Source organism: Suncus etruscus, chromosome 13 (assembly GCF_024139225.1).
Source record: "Suncus etruscus isolate mSunEtr1 chromosome 13, mSunEtr1.pri.cur, whole genome shotgun sequence".
In the NCBI taxonomy this organism is placed as follows: Eukaryota; Metazoa; Chordata; class Mammalia; order Eulipotyphla; family Soricidae; genus Suncus; species Suncus etruscus.
In genome coordinates, this window is record NC_064860.1 from 23,894,412 (window position 1) to 23,913,233 (window position 18,822).

Below are 18,822 nucleotides of genomic sequence, written 5' to 3' on the forward strand. Positions count from 1 at the left end.
TTGTGTTGTGTGTGTGTTTTAAAAAAAAAAAAGGAAAAAATAAAAGAACTTATTCACATCATGAGCTCATCCTTTCCTGGATGAATTGCCATCATGTTTCTTAGAGCTTTGACAATGGAAACTAGGTAAGGGCTGAGTTAGAGTCTAAGACAACCCAGGGCTGCCAGTTTGAGTTTTAACCATATTAACAGCCTCTGCTGCAAACTTTGCACACTAAAGATAAATGTCTGCTGAGAAATGGATCCTATTTGTGCTCCTGTATTCCCAGGCTGTTTGTGGGGGAGGCAACAGCAGCATCTGCTGGTACACATGTTTCTAAAAGCAGAATAAAGCCCTTTGTGTTCAGTTATTTATCATGAGCCTTCAAGGAAAAATAACTAGAAAAGTAAACAAATGAAAGGGAAACAAATCCATCTTAGGGCAGTATTGAAGCAGTTCATGGATTGCTATTGTCTTCCATAAACCCCTATTGTTTTCCATGAATCCCTGTTGTCTTCCATGAACTGTTATGTTTTCTGGGTACTCCTACTGTCTTCCATGGACCATTATTGTTTTCCATGTTATCTTCATGGACTGCCATTTTCGTTCATGGACCCCTGCTGTCTTCAATGAATGGCCATTTTCTTTTTTGGATCCCTACTATCTTTCATGAACTGCCGTTGTGTCTTTCATCAATGCCTGTTGTCTTCCATGGGCATTCATTGTATTCCATAGATTCCTGCTGTTTTCCATAGACTGCCATTTTGTTTCATGATTCTTGCCATGCTCACACCCTTACCCTAATTATAAACTTGCATGTGCCATGCAGGGGTGAAAATAGCCTAAACAATGCAATGGAGTCAAACTAAGAGAGAAATTCTTTGAATTATGGTATTACATCTTATAGAAGACTGGAATTTTCTTGCAAAACTTGCAAAATAGGATACAAAAAAGAAGTCATAATGCCTGAATCTCCTTCTTATCTCAATACCATATTCATCATCTGTCTTTTAAAGTTCATGAAAGTGTTTCACTTCTTCCCTTTTTTTCTCACATCTTTATCATCTCTTCTCATATAAATTCTGGTCAAATTCATTCTCTTTGGTTCTGTATTTCTTTTCTTCCTCCCTCTCACTATAGCCCTTTTAAGGAAGAAAAAGAGACACAATTATTACAGGTATTTTTATCAGGCATTTTTTCAAAACTCTTAAATAGAAAAGTAGGAGGGGTCAAAAATTAACTACAGCCTTTGGTTATGATCTATCTAAAATAAAGTGAATGAATGAAAGTGGTTTCTCAGTTATTAGACTATACTATCTCAGAAATCTTGACCTTCTGGTAAATTATAAGGAAGTACCATCCAAATTTGACAGAAGGAAACTGTTAAATTCCCACAACAGCAATCTGACAGAAATATCATTTTTATTGATGTCAAAAGTAGCATTTTTAGCTATTTAATAAAATGGAGATTATTAAGAAAAGCCAGAGTTGAATTACTATTCATGAGAGTTTTGTTCACACATATTGTAATTTTCTTGGTAGATTCTTCATTATTTAGATAAAAATGTCCACACCAAAATACATTTCTTAAATGTAATTAAATTTAATATGTTTTGACATGTGTTTTATATTAACAATATCTCTCCTATATATTCATATTGATGTTTTCTAGTGATTATTTATCTGATACCTTTTTACTATTGTTTTTCTCCAGGAAGCTAATAACATGGACAAAAGCAGGACAAAGACAGAGAGTGCTTGGCTCTTCCGAATGTGGTATGGCTTTGACCACAAGTATCCTTTAAATATGGTTTGACCATATTCAAATATTGACCATACCCCTAGTTTGCATGGAGTCACCAACCATCCAACCTTTCTCATCAAGTTGTTACTGCTCTTCAGGACTTACAGGTAAAGTGAATTCAAAGCCAAAGTTATTACAAAGAATGATTTCCTACCGAAAATAAAAATTGTGTAGGCCATACTTCCGTATTTAAAGAGTAAAAGACAGCTCCTAGAATTGAATGAATCTGAGTATCCATGGTGATTTTAATTTTTTTTTTGCCATAGAATAATACCATGTACTCCTAATGCTCTCACCTCTTATTTACTCTTCTTCCTTTTCTAAGGCCCTCTCAAGTGTGGTTGTGTAAGGTCAGGATGCCCAGACAATGCTCTTCACCTAACCCAGGAGTGTGATTTTTGTCTCATGCTGAGAACATAAACTCTAAGGGGACTGTGAAATAAGTCTAAAAATGGAAAATACTAACCAATGGTCTCTTCTCATATGTTGAATATAAATGAATCAACAAGTCATCAAAAAATAGATCTTAGACTCTGAAAAACATGGCAGTTACCATAGAAAGGATGAAAGCAGGTGGGGAAGTGACAACAAAAGGGTCCTTTCTGGTCACAGAGGATATTGAAATAGGGAGAGGGGTGAGTTTGAAACTTATACATATCAAAAGAGGTTATTCTGGGCTCTGAAAATTTCTAAATCAGTTGAAGATATTAGGTAAGTACATTTTTAATCCAAGCATTAAAAAATGGAAATGAAATGGGGTGAGTGGGACACTAAAATGATTGAGTCTGGTGGCTACATATACATTATTCCTTGATGTTCCAGGCAGATTGGTGTAAGTAAAGAGCAATGTTTTCCAGGAAAAAGCAATTTCAATCAGTGTTAGTGATTCTGATACAGGGGAAGCCATATGAACTGCAGGATTCAGGAGTCAAGCCTGAGGGACCCGCCATTGTGAGCAGCAATAAGCACATAGCTTTAATCCCAAGCCAAAGCCCCATAGAAGCAAGTGAGGGAATCACTAGAAATGGAATGTGTTGATTCTTTCAAATCTCTCTTATTTCAAAGATAAAATGTTAGTCACTCAGGGATTTTTAAAGCACCAAAGCAATGATTAAAACCACAGATCAGTGAGTGGGAAAAATGAATGAAAGACAGAGAAGAGAAATTCAAATAAGTTAAAAAAAAACAGGAGGAGAATGAGAGACAAGAGAAATAGAGAAAATTTATAGTAAGAAAAGAAAGAAACATGTAAGAGGAATGAGGGGAAATAGGAAACAAAGTAAGTTACAGGAATAAGTAGAAAATAAAAAATAAAGCAACATCACATGTTTTTCAATGCAACTGCCACCCAGACCTGTAGCTGCCTGTGCTGGGACCAACCCAGCCAAGAAAAACCTTCAGAAACCATGTAGGTGAGTTAGGCCCACCCATGAAGTCAGAGCCAGAAGAACCCAGTGCTCTGCTTCATAGCTGCACACTTCTTCTGTCAATGAATCCCAGAACAACACGCAGAAAGCATCACACTACAAGTGTGACAATAAGGAAACAAAGCAGGTATCAAAAAGCAGTTATCTCTACCAGCCATAGAGAATGAAGAAGGCAGTTCTGATGACCTGAAAATTACCAACCACCTAATTACCTTCTCAAATAAGTTTAGAGAAGAAATAGGAGGATGCTCATAAAACACAACAAAAGAATGGATTGAACTGAAAGAACTACAAATAAGAATAAAGAGGATATGAAAATATAAATGAGAAAACTCCAAAATGAAATAACGGGACTGAGAAACATGGTAGGCAAAATGAAAACCTCACTGGAAAGCCTCCTGAACAGAATAAAAGCAGCTGAGGACCAAATCAGTGAGCGGGAATGAATTTGCATAACAACTCCATTACAATAGAAGAAATTGGAAAAAGAACCTTAAAACAAATGATCACACAATGGGAGAAAAATCCTCAAAGAATGTGAACAGACAAATATAGAAGTTTTTGATAAATTCAACAGAAAAAAAAATTGGAATTATTGGAGTCCCAGAGACCCAAGAAGAAAATCCCCATGAAGAATCAATACTCAAAGACATCATTGCAGAGAAACTCCCAAAGCTCCACATACCCAAAGAGTACCAGCTAAATAAGACCCAAAGAAAAGCACCCCAAGACACATCTTAGTAACATTGACAAATCCCACAGATAGGGATAGAATACTAAAAGCAGCAAGATCAAAAAGGAAAATTATATTAAAGGAGTGTCCTTAAGGTTTATAGCATACCTGTCACAAGAAACCCTCAAGGCCAGAGGCAGTTGTGGGATAGTGTGGGATATATAGTGGGATATTCAATGAAATGAATACTTCACTTAGAACATTGCACTTATCCAGAGTCATGTTCAAGTTTACAGGAAGTATACATAGCTTCATGGATAAACAAAATAAACAACAGTTCAGAAACTTCACAGACTCAAAACCAGCCTTAAAAGAAAAATTGAAAGGTCTACTTTAAGACAAGACAGACCAACAGACACACTAAACTTCTACACAAAGATAACACTAAATCCCATGACAATTATCTCTCTCAACATTATTGGACTAAATGCACCAGTTAAGAGACAGAGTGGCAAAATGGATAAAAAAGCTAAATCCAACATTCTTCTGCCTGCAATAAATAGTCAAAACAAACAGACTCAAAATCAAAGGTTAGAGGACAATCATCCAAGCAAATAAATCCCTTAACAAAGCTGGAGTGGCAATAGTAATATCAGATGACCCAAACTTTAGACTTAGAAAAGTTATAAGTGACAAAAATGGACATTTTATAATAATTAAGGACTATGTACAGCAGGAAGAAATCTCACTCCTAAACATATATGCACCCAATGAGGGACCAGCAGAATATTTAATACAATTGTTAACAAATCTGAAAGAAGACATTGATAGTATCACAGTAATAGTGTGAGACCTCAACTCTGCTCCATCACATCTTAAGAGGTCAACCAGGATGAAATCTTAACAATAATATACTAGCTCTAAAAGGAGAAATGGAAGAAAGTGGCCTAGTAGATATATTTAGGGCTCTCTACCCTGAGAAAACTGGATACACATTCTTTTTCAGTGCACATAGGTAATGCCAGAATAGACTACATGCTGGCACATAAAACATACTTCCATAAAACAAGAGGATAAAAATTGTACAAACTACCTTCTCAGATTATGAATGCACTTAAATAAGAAGTGAACTACAACAGACACAGAGGTAAATAATACAGCTCACTACTGAACAAGCAGTGGGTCAGAGGAAAAGTCAAAAGATTCCTGGAAACAAATGAGAATAAAGAAACAAATTACCAGAATTTGTGGGACAGGACAAAAGCGGTACTATGAAGAAAATTTACTGCTTTACAAGCACACACCAGGAAGGGAGAAGGGGCCTACATAAATAACTTAATGACACAGCTTATAGAATTAAAAATTGATCAACAAAATGAACCAAAAATAGGTAGGCAAAATGAAATAACAAAGCTTAGCGAAGAAATCAATGAAATGGAAATTAAAAAAAATTCAAAAGATCAATTGAAACAGAAGTTGGTTCTTTGAAAAATGAATAAGATCAATAACCATTAGCAAAACTAACAAAGAAAAGGAAAGAGAGAGACTTAATAAACTAAATTAAAAATAAAAAGGAGATCACTACAGATACTACAAGATTCAAAGTGTAATTAGAGACTACTTTGAAAAATTCTATGCTACAAAACAAGAGGACCTGGAAGAAATGGATAAATTTTTGAACTCTTATAATCTTCCACATTTGAATAAGGATGATCTAGCATATCTAAACAGACCCATCACTATTGAGGAAATTAAAGTGCTAATCGAAAGTCTTCCCAAAAACAAAAGCCCAGGCCAGATGTATTTACTAATAAATTCTTTCAAACTTTTCAAGAGAACTTACTATCAATTCTTTTCAGACTCTTACAGGAAATTGAAAAAGCAGAAACACTCCCAAATAATTTTTATGAAGTTAATAACACCCTGATACCAAAACCTGACAGAGATGCTGCCAAAAAAGAAAACTACATACCAATATTCTGAATGAGTACAGATTCAAAGATCATCAACAAAATCCTAGCAAATAGGATCCAATACCTTATCATAAAGGTGGCCATGATCAAGTAGGTTTTATTCCAGAGATGCAAGGATGGATTAACATATGCAAATCAATCAGCATAATATACAATATCAATACAAGAAAAATAAAAATCATATGATCATATCAATCAATAGAGAAATAATTTGGTAGGCTCCAACACTCATTCATGATAAAAACTCTCAACAAGATGAGAATGGAAGAAACTCTTCTCAATATAGTCAAGGCCATTTACATATAGCAAATATTATTCTCAATGGAGATATATCGAAGCCTTTCCTCTCAAATCTGGTACGAAACAAGGCTTCCCCCTCTTATCACACCTCTCTAACATAGTACTGGATATACTTGCCATAGCAATTAGGCAAGAAAATGATATTAAGGACAGCAAGATAGGAAGGGAAGAAGTCAAGCTTCCACTGTTTCCACATGACATGATATTATATTTAGAAAACCCTAAAGAGACTATCAAAAGCTACTAGAAACAATATATTCATAAATCAAAGTGGCAGGTTACAAAATTAACACACAAAAATCAATGTCCTTCTTAGACACAAATAATGATAGAGAAAAAAATGGACATTTAAAAATTCCTGTTCACATTAGTGCCACAGAAACTCAAATCAGTTGGATTCAACTTAACTAAAGAAATGAAGGACTTATAAAAAGAAAACTACAAAACACTGCTTCAAGAAATAATAAAATAAAAATAAATAAATAAATAAATAAAAGTAAAATAAAACAAGGAAATGGAGACACATACCCTGTTCATGGATTGGGAGGATGAATATCATTAAAATGGCAATACTTCCCAAAGTATTGCACAGATTTAATGCAGTTTCTCTAAGTTACCCATGATTTTCTTTGAAGAAGTGGATCAAATATTTCTGAAATTTACTTGGAACAATAAACACACATGAATAGCTAGAGCAACCCTTAGGAAAAAGAAGATGGGAGGCATCATCTTCCTCAACTTTAAATTGTATTACAAAGCAATAGTCATTAAAACAGCATGGTACTGGAATAAAGGCAGATTCTCAGATCAATGGGATAGACTTGAGTATTTAGAGAATGTTCCCCAGACATAAAATCAATTAATCATTGGTAAATGGGCAATAAATGCAAAATGCAGCCTGGAAAACCTCTTCAATAAGTGGTGTTGGCACAACTGATCAGCCACAAGCTAAAAAGCAAACCCAGACCTCTATCTAACACCATGCACAAAGGTCAATTCCAAATGGATTAAAGACTTTGTTTTCAGACTCAGAACCATAAGGTATATAGAAAAACACATAGGTAAAACACTCCATGATATTGAGACTAAAGTCATATTCAAGGAGGGAACACTACTCTCCAAACAAATAAAAGCAAAGATAAACAAATGGGACTATATCAAAGTGAGAAGCTTCTGTACCTCAAAGAAAATAGTGGCTAGGATACAAAAGCCACCTACATAATGGGAAAAACTATTCACCAAATACCCATCATATAAGGGGCTAATATCTAAGATATACAAGGTACTGACAGAACTTAAAAATAAATCTAGCCCCATCAAAAAATGGGGAAAGGGAGAAGAAATGAACAGACACTTCCTCAAGAAGAACTACAAGTTGCCATTAGGCACATGAAAAAATGCTCCACTTCACTAATCATCAGGGAGATGCAAATCAAAACAACTATGAGGTACCATCTCACACTACAGAGAATGGCATACATCTCAAAGAGAAAAATCAATCAGTGATGGCAGGGATGGGGTGTGCGGAGAAAGGAAGTCTCATTCACTGCTAATGGGAATGCCACCTAGTCCAGTCTTTTGGGAAAACAATATGGAGATTCCATAAGAAATGGAAATAAAAAATGAGCTCCCATATGTTCCAGCTATACTACTCCTAGGGATATATACCCTGGGAACACAAAAACACAATACAAAAAAATCCCTTCCTCACACCTATATTAATTGCAGTGCTATTTACAATAACCAGAATCTGGAAATAACTCAAATGTTCAACAACAGATGATTAGCTAAAAAAAACTGTGGTACATATACATAATTGAATACTAAGCAGCCATCAGGAAAAATGAACTCATGAAATTTTTCTATACATGGATGGACATTGAAACTATTATGCTCAGTGAAATAAGTTAGAAGAGAGAGATAGACACAGAATAGTTTCACTCATCTGTGGGATTTAAGAAAAATAAAAGACAGTGTTGTAATAATATGGAGAAAATAGAGATGAGGGCTGGAATGAGCCCATGATGTGAAGCTTACCACAAAGAGTGATAAGTGCAGTTAGAGAAACAACTATACTGACAACTGGCATGACAATGATAGTAATAAAAACAGAATTCCTGTCTCAAAGACAGGCAGGGGTTGGGGGAAGAGAGATATAGGGGTATTGGTGGTGGCAAGGTTTCCCTGGTGAAGGGGGTGTGCTTTTTATGACTGAACCCCACCTACAAACATGTTTGTAATTATGTTACTTAAATATATGTATGTTTTATAGTTTAAAAAGTTGAGAATTGAAAAGGAATTAAGCCCAAAAAGCTTTCCTAACGGTCAGAACAGAAATGAAGAATGGAGACTGAATCCTGGTGTGGAAGCTGTAACTCTGGTTGCAGGTCTTGCCTACAATGGTCTTGGGCTTTTCTGAAAAATATGGTTTTATCCACCTTAGATGTAGCCCATCTTGTGCTTCTGTCATTCTGTCATTAGGTGGTTCTGGTATTCTACAGCCAGAGATCGAACAAGAGCATTCTGGTCTCCCAAGAGAAATTAGGTCTTAGCTGGTTGCTGCATGAGGTTCCTGGCCGATTTCTCTTCTGGGAACCCAATTGTCCCTGGGTCACTGCTTAAAGTCTCCCAATCACCAAGTATGTAGGAAGTCATACAGATTTGATTACAGAGTAAACATACTACTTGGTTCTGACAAGGACTCCAGTAAGAAAATGCAAAAACAGAAATGAGATCAAAGCTGTTTGGTTCAAATTCTGTATACACACACACACACACACACACACACACACACACACACACACTCTGCAAGGAATGATTTATAGTGATGAAAAGGGGTAAAAGAGGGGGATAATCACTTGGGGCCACAAACATGAAAGTGGGCTTCCAACCCCCCTTTAACATAGAGCAGAGCTCTAAATTTGGATGACATCATGGCTCAGGTCTCACTTTACAGCAGGGGGTTATTTCCATATAATTATGGACAGACTGGCAAGAAGGAAAGCAGATTTACACTCTCAGTAATATCTCTTCTCACAGTAATTTGTTCTCCTGTGCATTCAGTCTCGAAATTGCATTGCCACCATCACTGCCCACATATATTTCCACTTAGATAAAAAAAAGTTTTTATATCCTAATTATGCTCCAGACTCACATCCAGAGAGAGTCACAAGCCAACCAGTATCTATGACCTTTTGATAGATCTGGATTTTGAGAGACAAATGATTCACTTGGCATTTATGTTTATCCTATTGTCCATGTAGAACCAATGGGCTGTACCTATGAACCTCATACTCAGGCAGAGCTGCTCAGTGCCATGGGCTCAGGTTGCCTAGCAGAGGCCAAAGAGAAATAGTTGTTTGTATGAAACTGTTATTCAGTTTGGAATGCTCAGATTTTATTTCAATACAACTGAAATGCATCATGCAAATTAGACATCATCAAGATTTACTGACAAAATTCCTAGGACATTTTGTTTTTATCTGATTCTTTAGTTAATTAACATGTTTATTTACATTTGGGGGTACATTGATGAGAGCATCGTGACTAATTTTGAGAGAGTATACCTTAGTTGGATCTATGATTTCATATATTTGTAGAATTATTTACAACAGTATTTTTACTTTTCTAGGTGATTAGGTTTTTTTTTAGTGTTTTTGTTTGTTTGGTTGGTTGGTTTTGGTTTTTAGGCCACACCTGGTGACACTCAGGGGTTACTCCTGGCTATGTGCTCAGAAATCACTCCTGGCTTGGGGGTGCATACTGGGGGATCAAACCGTGGTCCATCCTAGGTTAGCACGTGCAAAAGCAAATGCCCTACCACTGTGCCACTCCGCCAGCCTCTCCAGATGATTAGATTTTAATGATGTTTTCTCATTACTTATTTTCAGTTTTATTACACTCAGAATTGATCTGTAAAATCTTTTCATTTTATTAATTCTGCTTAGGAGATTATAATAATACATGTAAATGTTTCATGAACCTGTGAAAAGAGTTGCATGTTCTATTTGTAGACAGGTTTCAATCATAAGGAAAACTTTTTATCTTAAATCTCTATTATTAATTCATTTTCATATTTAAATTTTAACTTATAATTGAGAAGTGTTTAATAAAATAGATGTAGATATATATGTATATCTATATGTAATATAAACTCTTTATTCCTATTTTTCAACAAAAAGGAAAACAAAAATATAATTTCACAATATGGTTTCTTTCATAATTCTTCCCTTTTTTTTACCTCAAACTGCAAAGTAGCAATACATTAAATTATAAATAGAAATAAATAGAAATAGCAAAAACAAAATTTTAACTTATAAAACTCATAGCATATTTTTATCTTTAATCATATAATTTATAAATAAACTATTTTATATCACCTAAAAAAGATTTACTGACAAAAGAAAAAGAAATAAGCATGCATATGCTATATACCTATATTAGCCAACATGCTTCAGAGAAATAAAAGCAGAACCAGCAGGAATACACATAAGCACATGCAAATACATAGGCATATATTTATACATGTTTGTGTGAAAATACAATCATATACATTATATGAATGTGAATGTGTCTTTACATATAAAAACATACATATATGCATGTAGTATGTAATAAATATACCTTAGTCTCTATAAATATACATATATACGCCTCTCTATATGCATTTATTATATACAGTATTTTATATATTGGCATTTGTACATATATACATAAAATGTGCATGCATAAACACAGTTGAGTATCATGTAGATAAGTATCATGTTTGTCTATAGTAAGCAATGAGAGAAATGTGCAGACATACATACAAATATACAATGAGATATATACATGCTGATAAACACATAGAAGTCTATCTTAAAGTATTAGCGTATGCAGTTGGATGGGGTAACAAGTCAAAAATTGGTTCATTTTTACCAATTTTGGAAATTTGTTTATTTGCTGGTGTATCCAGAGTGTGTGTGTGTGTGTGTGTGTGTGTGTGAGAGAGAGAGAGAGAGAGAGAGAGAGAGAGAGAGAGAGAGAGAGAGAGAGAGAGAGAGAGATAGAATGAACACCCAACAGATATTTGATGATGGAAAAGAATGAACGAACAAAGAAATATGTTGCGCCCAGGACATCACTATTCTAATGAAATGAGCAGGGAAATTTAATCCTCTGCCTAAAAGCAGAGTAAGGCAGTGAATGATGTTAAGGCATTCATTCATCTTAGGACACATCCATCCACACTCCACTTATTTTCAGCTCCTTCCCTTAGGCAGGATGGCTGATTTGATTCCCTGTTACCCGTTATCTCCTTTTCTTGGTGAGGGCTTCCTTCCTGAGGCCTATGTTAGTGCCTCTGAGGTGGGCCCTTCCAGGTGGGCCCCACCAAGAAGGTTCCTCCTTCTGGATGTATCTAGCTCCTTTATACCATGACAGCTGTCTTCACAGAGAGACCTCAGAATCTTTGAACCACTTTAACATTCTCAACTCAGAATGTTAGAGACTGAATTGATTGCCCCCTCATTCCTATGTTCAGACCCAATGTTAAGACTCAAACTAAAATTATTTGCTTTGACTTGCCATGTTACAGCTGGTGCAGGAATTCCTCCATGTCCTTATGCATAAATGACTAACGATCCTGCTGGCCTGACTGCTCCCAACAGTCTCCTTCAAACCATCATTTGTCACTTCCCTCCCTCCTCAAACATTTGTGTTTATTAGTCCTACAAATGTGAATGACACCAGATAAGAATGACCTTTTCCAGAATAAAAAGAACAGCCGAAACTTGTTTTTAGCATATCCTGTATGCCATCAGCCAAAAATAAGGAATTGTGTGTTTGCCAGCCTGCTAGTGATGCGTCAGGAAAATGCAGATAACAATGGATTGGCAAGCTAACGTGATGATGAAATTACACCAAACCCCGATGAAGGAGACTTCCTCCTTCTCCCTGGTTTGAAGCACATCACGCAAGAGGTCCTGACCAACAGCAAAAGGTTCCTAGCAATTTGTCTCCAGGCTGTCACCCTTCAGTTTCCCATTAAAGAGTCGGGTAAACAAATGTCAGAGAGTAGAGCTTCTCCACAGTGACATTCGACAGTCTAGGCCAGTGCTTCAGGCCTATTCAGAGCAAAACTCTGAGTCTAGGATGGATTTCATGTCAGAATCTGAGAGTGAGTAAAAGGAAGGTAGGAAGGCCACTTTTCTATCATCACTGTGTAGAATTCATTCTGCCCTACACAACCAAACTCTAATTCAGTCACAAATCAAAATAAGCAGTGAATAGGGCTGGCAAGATAGCATGGAGGTAAGGCGTTTGCTTTGCATCAAAAGGTCAGTGGTTCAAATTCTGGCATCCCATATGGTCCCCGGAGCCTGCCAGGGTTGATTTCTGAGCATAGAGCCAGGAGTAACCCCTGAGCGCTGCCAGGTGTGACCCAAAAACCAAAAAAAAAAAAAAAAAAAAAAAAAAGATAAGCAGTAATATCTACCTTATATGATGTCCACCACATTGCCTGGTATGTTGCAGTATTTTTTTATTTTGATATGAAAGAACCCATGAATTATTTATCAGTGTTCACTGGTGGCCTTATGAATGACCTGATTTACCTCCCACAATATTCTCAGAACAAGGAATATTTCCTTTATGATCTTCCTTTTACAAATGAGGTAGTGTACCCAAAACAGTGCAAAGATACATGCAAGGTTTCTGATGGACATCTGCCAACATTCCTAATAAACACAGGTACCCGCTGTGTTCCCCTGAAAAAACTAGGGACCCTGAATAGGTGGCCATCCCCCACAGTTCTAATATACTTGTATGTGTGTGATTTTATGGTGTTTGTGTGCCTGAAATACAGCTGAGTGTTTTATGGTTCCACTCCTGGGATCACTCTGTGAAAGGATCACCAGCCTTGAGCTGGGGTGCATCTTCCTCACTCTTAAGCAAGAGGACTGCAGAGGGTGTGAGTAAGAGACCCTTGCTCCATGAATGTTCCCTGGCCCTGCTCCATATTAGGCCATACATGGAGGCTAAGCATGTCATGACATCTTTGTCTCATCAAGTGAGTCTTGGCCCCAAAGCCCTTTGACATGACAAAGAGAGATAGTAACATCACCCCCAATTTGATAGGGGACTTTCCAAGAGCCCTGAATTCAAACCACCTATAGACCTCATTTACAATATGGTCACAAATGGTTTCAGATAACTCCACTAAGATTTCAAACTGTATGAAGCAAACAAAACAGTTTTCTAAAGAATCTAAATCTATCACAGTGGTACCCATGTGAGGTGTTTGTTGCAGAAGGGAGCTGAGCCCTCACTGAGCCCCGTTGCTTATCCACTGGGCAGCCACTTAGTGTGTGGTCAACCTCATCATCCCAGTTCCAGGTATAGAAAGCTCATAGAGCTAGTCCTTGGTGTGGCATTCAAGGTAAAATAAAATGAAAACTCATTGCAAGAACACATGAGCTTCATGGGCACTTGTATTCCTGTAGCTCTGGTGAGAAGAAATAGGGTGTGCACAGAACCTCAAAATAGGAGTTGTCTTTAGTTCAGGTCATCATTTCAACCTGCCAGGATTTCTTCTTCCATATAACAACTGATCAATATTACCCTCTGTTTTGGTTTAATCTACTAGAAAAGTTGGCTCATTACAGAAACAGCTTCCTATTGAAAGTCTGTTGTTCACTCTCCACTCAGAAGCAAGAATTATTTCAAATAGCATCAGGCTACATCAAGCTTTGTCAAGAAAGACCCTGTGGCCTGAACCCACTGCAGAATTCCCAGCTAGCTCAGAGCTCTGCTGTGAGTGTGAGAGTGAGTTACTGCCCAAACATGTTTCATCTCCTAGAGTGAATGTAGAAAGTCATGGGTCCCTGGATGATAATTGGGTTTCTGACAAGAACCCCAGGATTTTGCTAGGTGCTGGTCTCCCTGATTTGCTTGGCCCTTTTTCCTCTAAAAACTTTCATCATCTTTCTCTCATTTTATTTTTACTGAAGTGAAGGTGGAAGTTAGGCTTATGCCAATGAGAAAACAGAAGGTACTTCCTCTTCCTCCTCTAAAATAGGTTCATATAGGAAATTACTTTGAATTTAAAGGCACCTGCTGAGATTTGTCTCATTGTACAACATTGCATTCAGTTCCTGTCAGAGTTTATATACTTATTTTTTGGAGGGGTTGGTGGTGTGACCTATGCCTGGCAGTGCTCAAGTGTTACTCCTGGCTCAGAGCTCAGAACTCACCCCTGGCTATGATCAGGGAAGATATGTGGTCGTGAGAATTGCATGGCGATCAGCAGCAGGCAGGATAAACACTTTAACTGCTGTATCATCCCTCAGAGGCCCCATCTTGTCTTGACTCCTGCATTCAGCAGTGGCTAGAGTCTTCCCAGGCCCATCTCCTGATCAGTACAAGGAAGTAGCATTGAAAAACTCTGACAAGTTTCCTTCTGAATCTGGTTGTTTCTCCCATTTCAGATGGAGAGGTATCTCTCCAGAACTCTGACATAATCTAAAAATACACTATGCAGACATATCTAAGTTTTATATCAAAGAGAAGAAATTTGGGTTCAGGGACCAAGATCTACTCATTTGCTAGGCAGTCTACCTTGCTCTGTTCTTTAGTCTTCTGGCAACTGAATGGGTTCTTCAGAGCCCCCCACCTCCCTCCCCCACTCAGCACGTTAATTTGGTGGGTTGACTTAAGTCACACAAATTGTTCAGAGATGCTTGGTAATATTTTGTGTCACTTCCTGGTGGTGTCTCATTCATTAAAGGGAAATGCTGTATAATGGATCTGGACTTCACAGTCATTTAGTATCTCTGAAGAATCAAAATAGCTGTTATTCTAAGAGCTGGTGCTAATTTCTTTTTTCTTTAAATAATACCTTTATTTAAGAATCATGACTACAAACATGTGTGTAGTTTGGGTTTCAGTCATACAAAGAATACCCCCCTTCACTAGTGCAACATTCCTACCACCAATGTCCCCGATCTCTCTCCTTCCCTTTCCCCTGTCTGTACTTGAGACAGACATTCTATTTCTCTCACTCACTACCATTGTCATAATAATTGTTAGTGTAGGAATTTTCCAACTAAACTCACCACTCTTTGTGGTAAGCTTCATATCGTGAGCCAGTCCTAATTTCTATTTGCAATAGCCGTATTTTAGTTCCTTAAAGTCTTCAATGTCCATATACCAAAAATCAGATGTAATTCTTCCAGAGGGCCTAGGGGTGGGAGGCTGGCAAATTGCTAGGACTAAATTACTTTGTATCCCCATTCTATGTGCATGATGGTTTCCCTTAGGATTTTTCTAAGTTAAAGTCCATCCTCCCCTGGTTATTTTCTGAAAATTACACCTCCAGAGAGCAATTTAAGTTGATGAAGGAATGCAGCAATTTGGGGGTGAAGAATTGCTCCAAACCTTTGATGATAATTATTCTTTAGAACCTTCCAGAGATAAAGGGAGTTTTCTAATCATTGCTTTTAGGGGGTGTCATCATATTTTCTCATTAACAATGTGGGCTTCTGGGGTCGATTTTTACTTAGCATAAAGTTATTTTATATAACTTTATAAAATAATAATAAAATAATTTAATAAAATAAAATAAAAATCAAGTAATAAAAAGGAGGGAACAAAGGGTTGGGGTCACAAAAGCATATGTCTCACCCCCAAGGCTGCCTGTTGTGGAATTAGCTTTAATTTTCTTCCCTGATGGGAAGAAACTTTTCTGAAAAGCTGTTTAGATGCTCATCTTCCTATGCCACAGCAGTGTTCAGAGGCAGTCCCAGGCACTGATGAGGGGCCATGGTGCTACCCCCCAAATCTTACCTCAATCCTTACCTCAGTCCTTCAGCCTGGATTGCCTGTGAGCTGTCTACACACAGCACAAGTGTGGGTATTGTGGGGACAAGCGAGGTCTCGGTAGTTTCCAAGCAGATCCAAAACCAGAAGGACCCAAGATCCAACTCACTAACTAGTGAGCAAATGGAGGGAGAGATGTGTCTGAAGAAGGAAATGAAGCTCTTGGAACCCTATAAGAGATGGGACCTCCAGATCCCTCCTCTGGAGAGATCAGGAGCACCCCAACATGAAGTTAACTATGGGTGGAAAGAGGCACATTGTGGGTGAGGACATTTGGGGAAAGTTCCCTGATACACATTTCATGAAAGCTTGGGTCAGCCTACTGAGAGGCTCAGAAATGTGACAAGGGAAGGATGGACAGGGACAGTCTGGAAGCAGAGCAGAGAAGGAAGTTCATCTCTCCTACCTTTGCCCTGTCATTAGAGCTTCTTTCCTTTCATCTTTGGTGACACCCGTGGCTTAATAGCTGCATATTCAGGGTGAAAGAAGCTTTTGAGAGTCCTTTCTGGTTCAGATGGAATTCAGCCATAGAAAAGTCTCTTCTGGATACCTCTCCAGTTGGTGCTTCCAGACTGAGTTTTAGTTTTGCTATTTCTCCCTGGGAATAAACCATCTGTGGCATCTTTAGAAACCATGAGGGTGAGTAAGGAATTATGGTTTTTCTCCAGAGGCTGGCAACTGCCTGGATTCTGAAAATCAGAACCAAATTCTAAGCAAGGTGTCATGGAAGCAAGAAGGGTCACAGTCCGCCAGTCAGCTCTGAAGAGTCCAGGGGAGTGCATGGAGTCACTGTGGAGCCAGAAGAGAAAATATGAAAAGGGGTGGAAGGCAACTAGAAAGGCATATGTCTCTGTTCCACTAAACCAATAAGAAGTCAAGCCATGACTCCATCAAAGTCATACATTTTACCTCCCTCATAGTCAAGGGTTTCCACAACCCTCCAAACACAGAAGCATACCCCCTAGCTTGTTGCACAGGGCTGTGGAGACAGAAGTGTATTGGGGGATCTATAAAGTCAGTCCTGAACCCTCAGGCACCCAAGTGGATGACACCAGGGCAGGGATGTCCACCATCTGCTTTAAAACGTACTTAGCAACACTCGCTGTGTGTCAAAATCTCTTCAGGTTTAAACAGATATATCTGTGCCCCTGTAAAAGGCTCAGGGGCAGATTGCTTGCTTGCATTTTCAAGGTCTTGCATGTTCAAACCTGGCACTGCAAAGGAGAAAACAAATGGGGGGAGAAAAATTAAAAATGTATGTGTGTATCACTTCATTAAGAAATTGATTCTCCAATTTCCAGTAAGGAAAATGACCCTTCAGGGGGATGGGTGGAACCTTCCAGGAAGGTGTGATGTCAACTAACTTTCTGCTCACTTATTTATGCTCTTCCTTGTCCCTATCTCTGGGCAGACCGAGGTTCAAATTGCTCTAACAGAACATTCAATAAAAAGTCCAATCAAAGGAAAGGCAGTCTCTGTTCCTAAACTGGTAAGCCCAGGCCTAGCAGCCCTCAGGCCCCCTCAGCTTCCAGGAACCACCCCTTGCCAGAGCTATTTAATGTAGAAAAAAATCACTGGAAGTGCTGAACTTTTCCAGGAGGAAACAGGCACATCCTCAACCACTGCCTTTGACATCCCTTGAAGCTATTTCCTTGATTTCCTTGAAGCCCTCCCATTTGTTCTATCTGGCTGACCTGTTGCCTATAAACAGAACCAGAGCTGATTTCTGGAGCCCATCCAGCTCTGCTCCTATGTGTGTGCTAAGGCCCTCGTGAATGGATCAGTCTGCTGCCTTTCTTTCCCCACAGCCACTCCAAACCTTGAGCTTTTCCCACAGCCTCACACCAGTCCAGCACCCCTTGCAGTAGATGCCAAGCCTTTCCTTTTCTGTTTGTTCCTCTGCTTATACCAGAGCCAGCACATGCCTGGAGCTGCCAGAAACAGCACTCCAACTTTGTCCAGGCTGCCCTGGGCCTGGGATACACTATACTCTGGGTCTATAGGAAGAGGGGTCCCTGATCCCTACAGACTTTGATAGTTTTAATGACACAAACTCAGGAAATTAGGCCCTTAGCTTGACAGATACTTTGCCCAGATTTTTTTTCCCTTTTTAACTCTCCTTTCAAAGTCTTCAGGTTTTCCTGGACTGAAATGAGCATGAGATGAACAAGTTGGTAATTGGTGATTGTACAAGTACTTTAAAACATCAAGTGATTCATAAAGCTGGCATGATGCTAAATTCAGTGACAGGTTTATAAGCCCGGAAGTCTTCAGACTCATTATGCAGATATAAACCCAGAATTGTTTAGCATGTTAAAAGTCCTTTTATTTTTCAAAAATTCTAGCTTATTTTAAATGGTGCACACAGATATCTCCTTGTACCCTGCATTTCACACATCCATTAGGATGTCCCTCTCTGACCATGCTAATAGAAGAAATTGGGGTGGGGGGCTCTTTGGGGCTGAAGCAATAATAGTACAGCTTGTAGGGCACTTGTATATGAGGGACTTAGCATATAATTCCTAAAGCCATCCAGGAGTGATCTCTGAGTGCAAAACCAGGAATAATCCCTGAGCACCACCAGGTATAACCCCCTTTCCCCAAAAAAGTCTCTCTCTATATATCTCACTCAAACATATATAGAAAGTTTATAGGCACTCCCTATATATCTTGACTTAGCTCAAGATTTCTAAGCCTTGGGTCCACAATATACATGGTCCCAAGTAGTACTATAGAATCCCCTGCAGGGATTTTCTGGGATCTTATCTGTAGGTGTTTCTCTTCTAAATGAGGAGGGCTTGGCAATTGTAG

At 38.3% G+C, this 18,822-nt stretch overlaps 1 protein-coding gene across 1 annotated transcript in view; it reads left to right on the plus strand.

Moving 5' to 3' along the window:
- Positions 1-18,822, plus strand: part of SLC9A9 (solute carrier family 9 member A9) — a 564,963-nt gene that overhangs the window by 471,690 nt on the left and 74,451 nt on the right. The window contains exon 14 of the mRNA XM_049785894.1: positions 1,698-1,773. Within this exon, the coding sequence (XP_049641851.1) occupies positions 1,698-1,773 (76 nt within the window). The remainder of the gene's footprint in view (positions 1-1,697; positions 1,774-18,822) is intronic.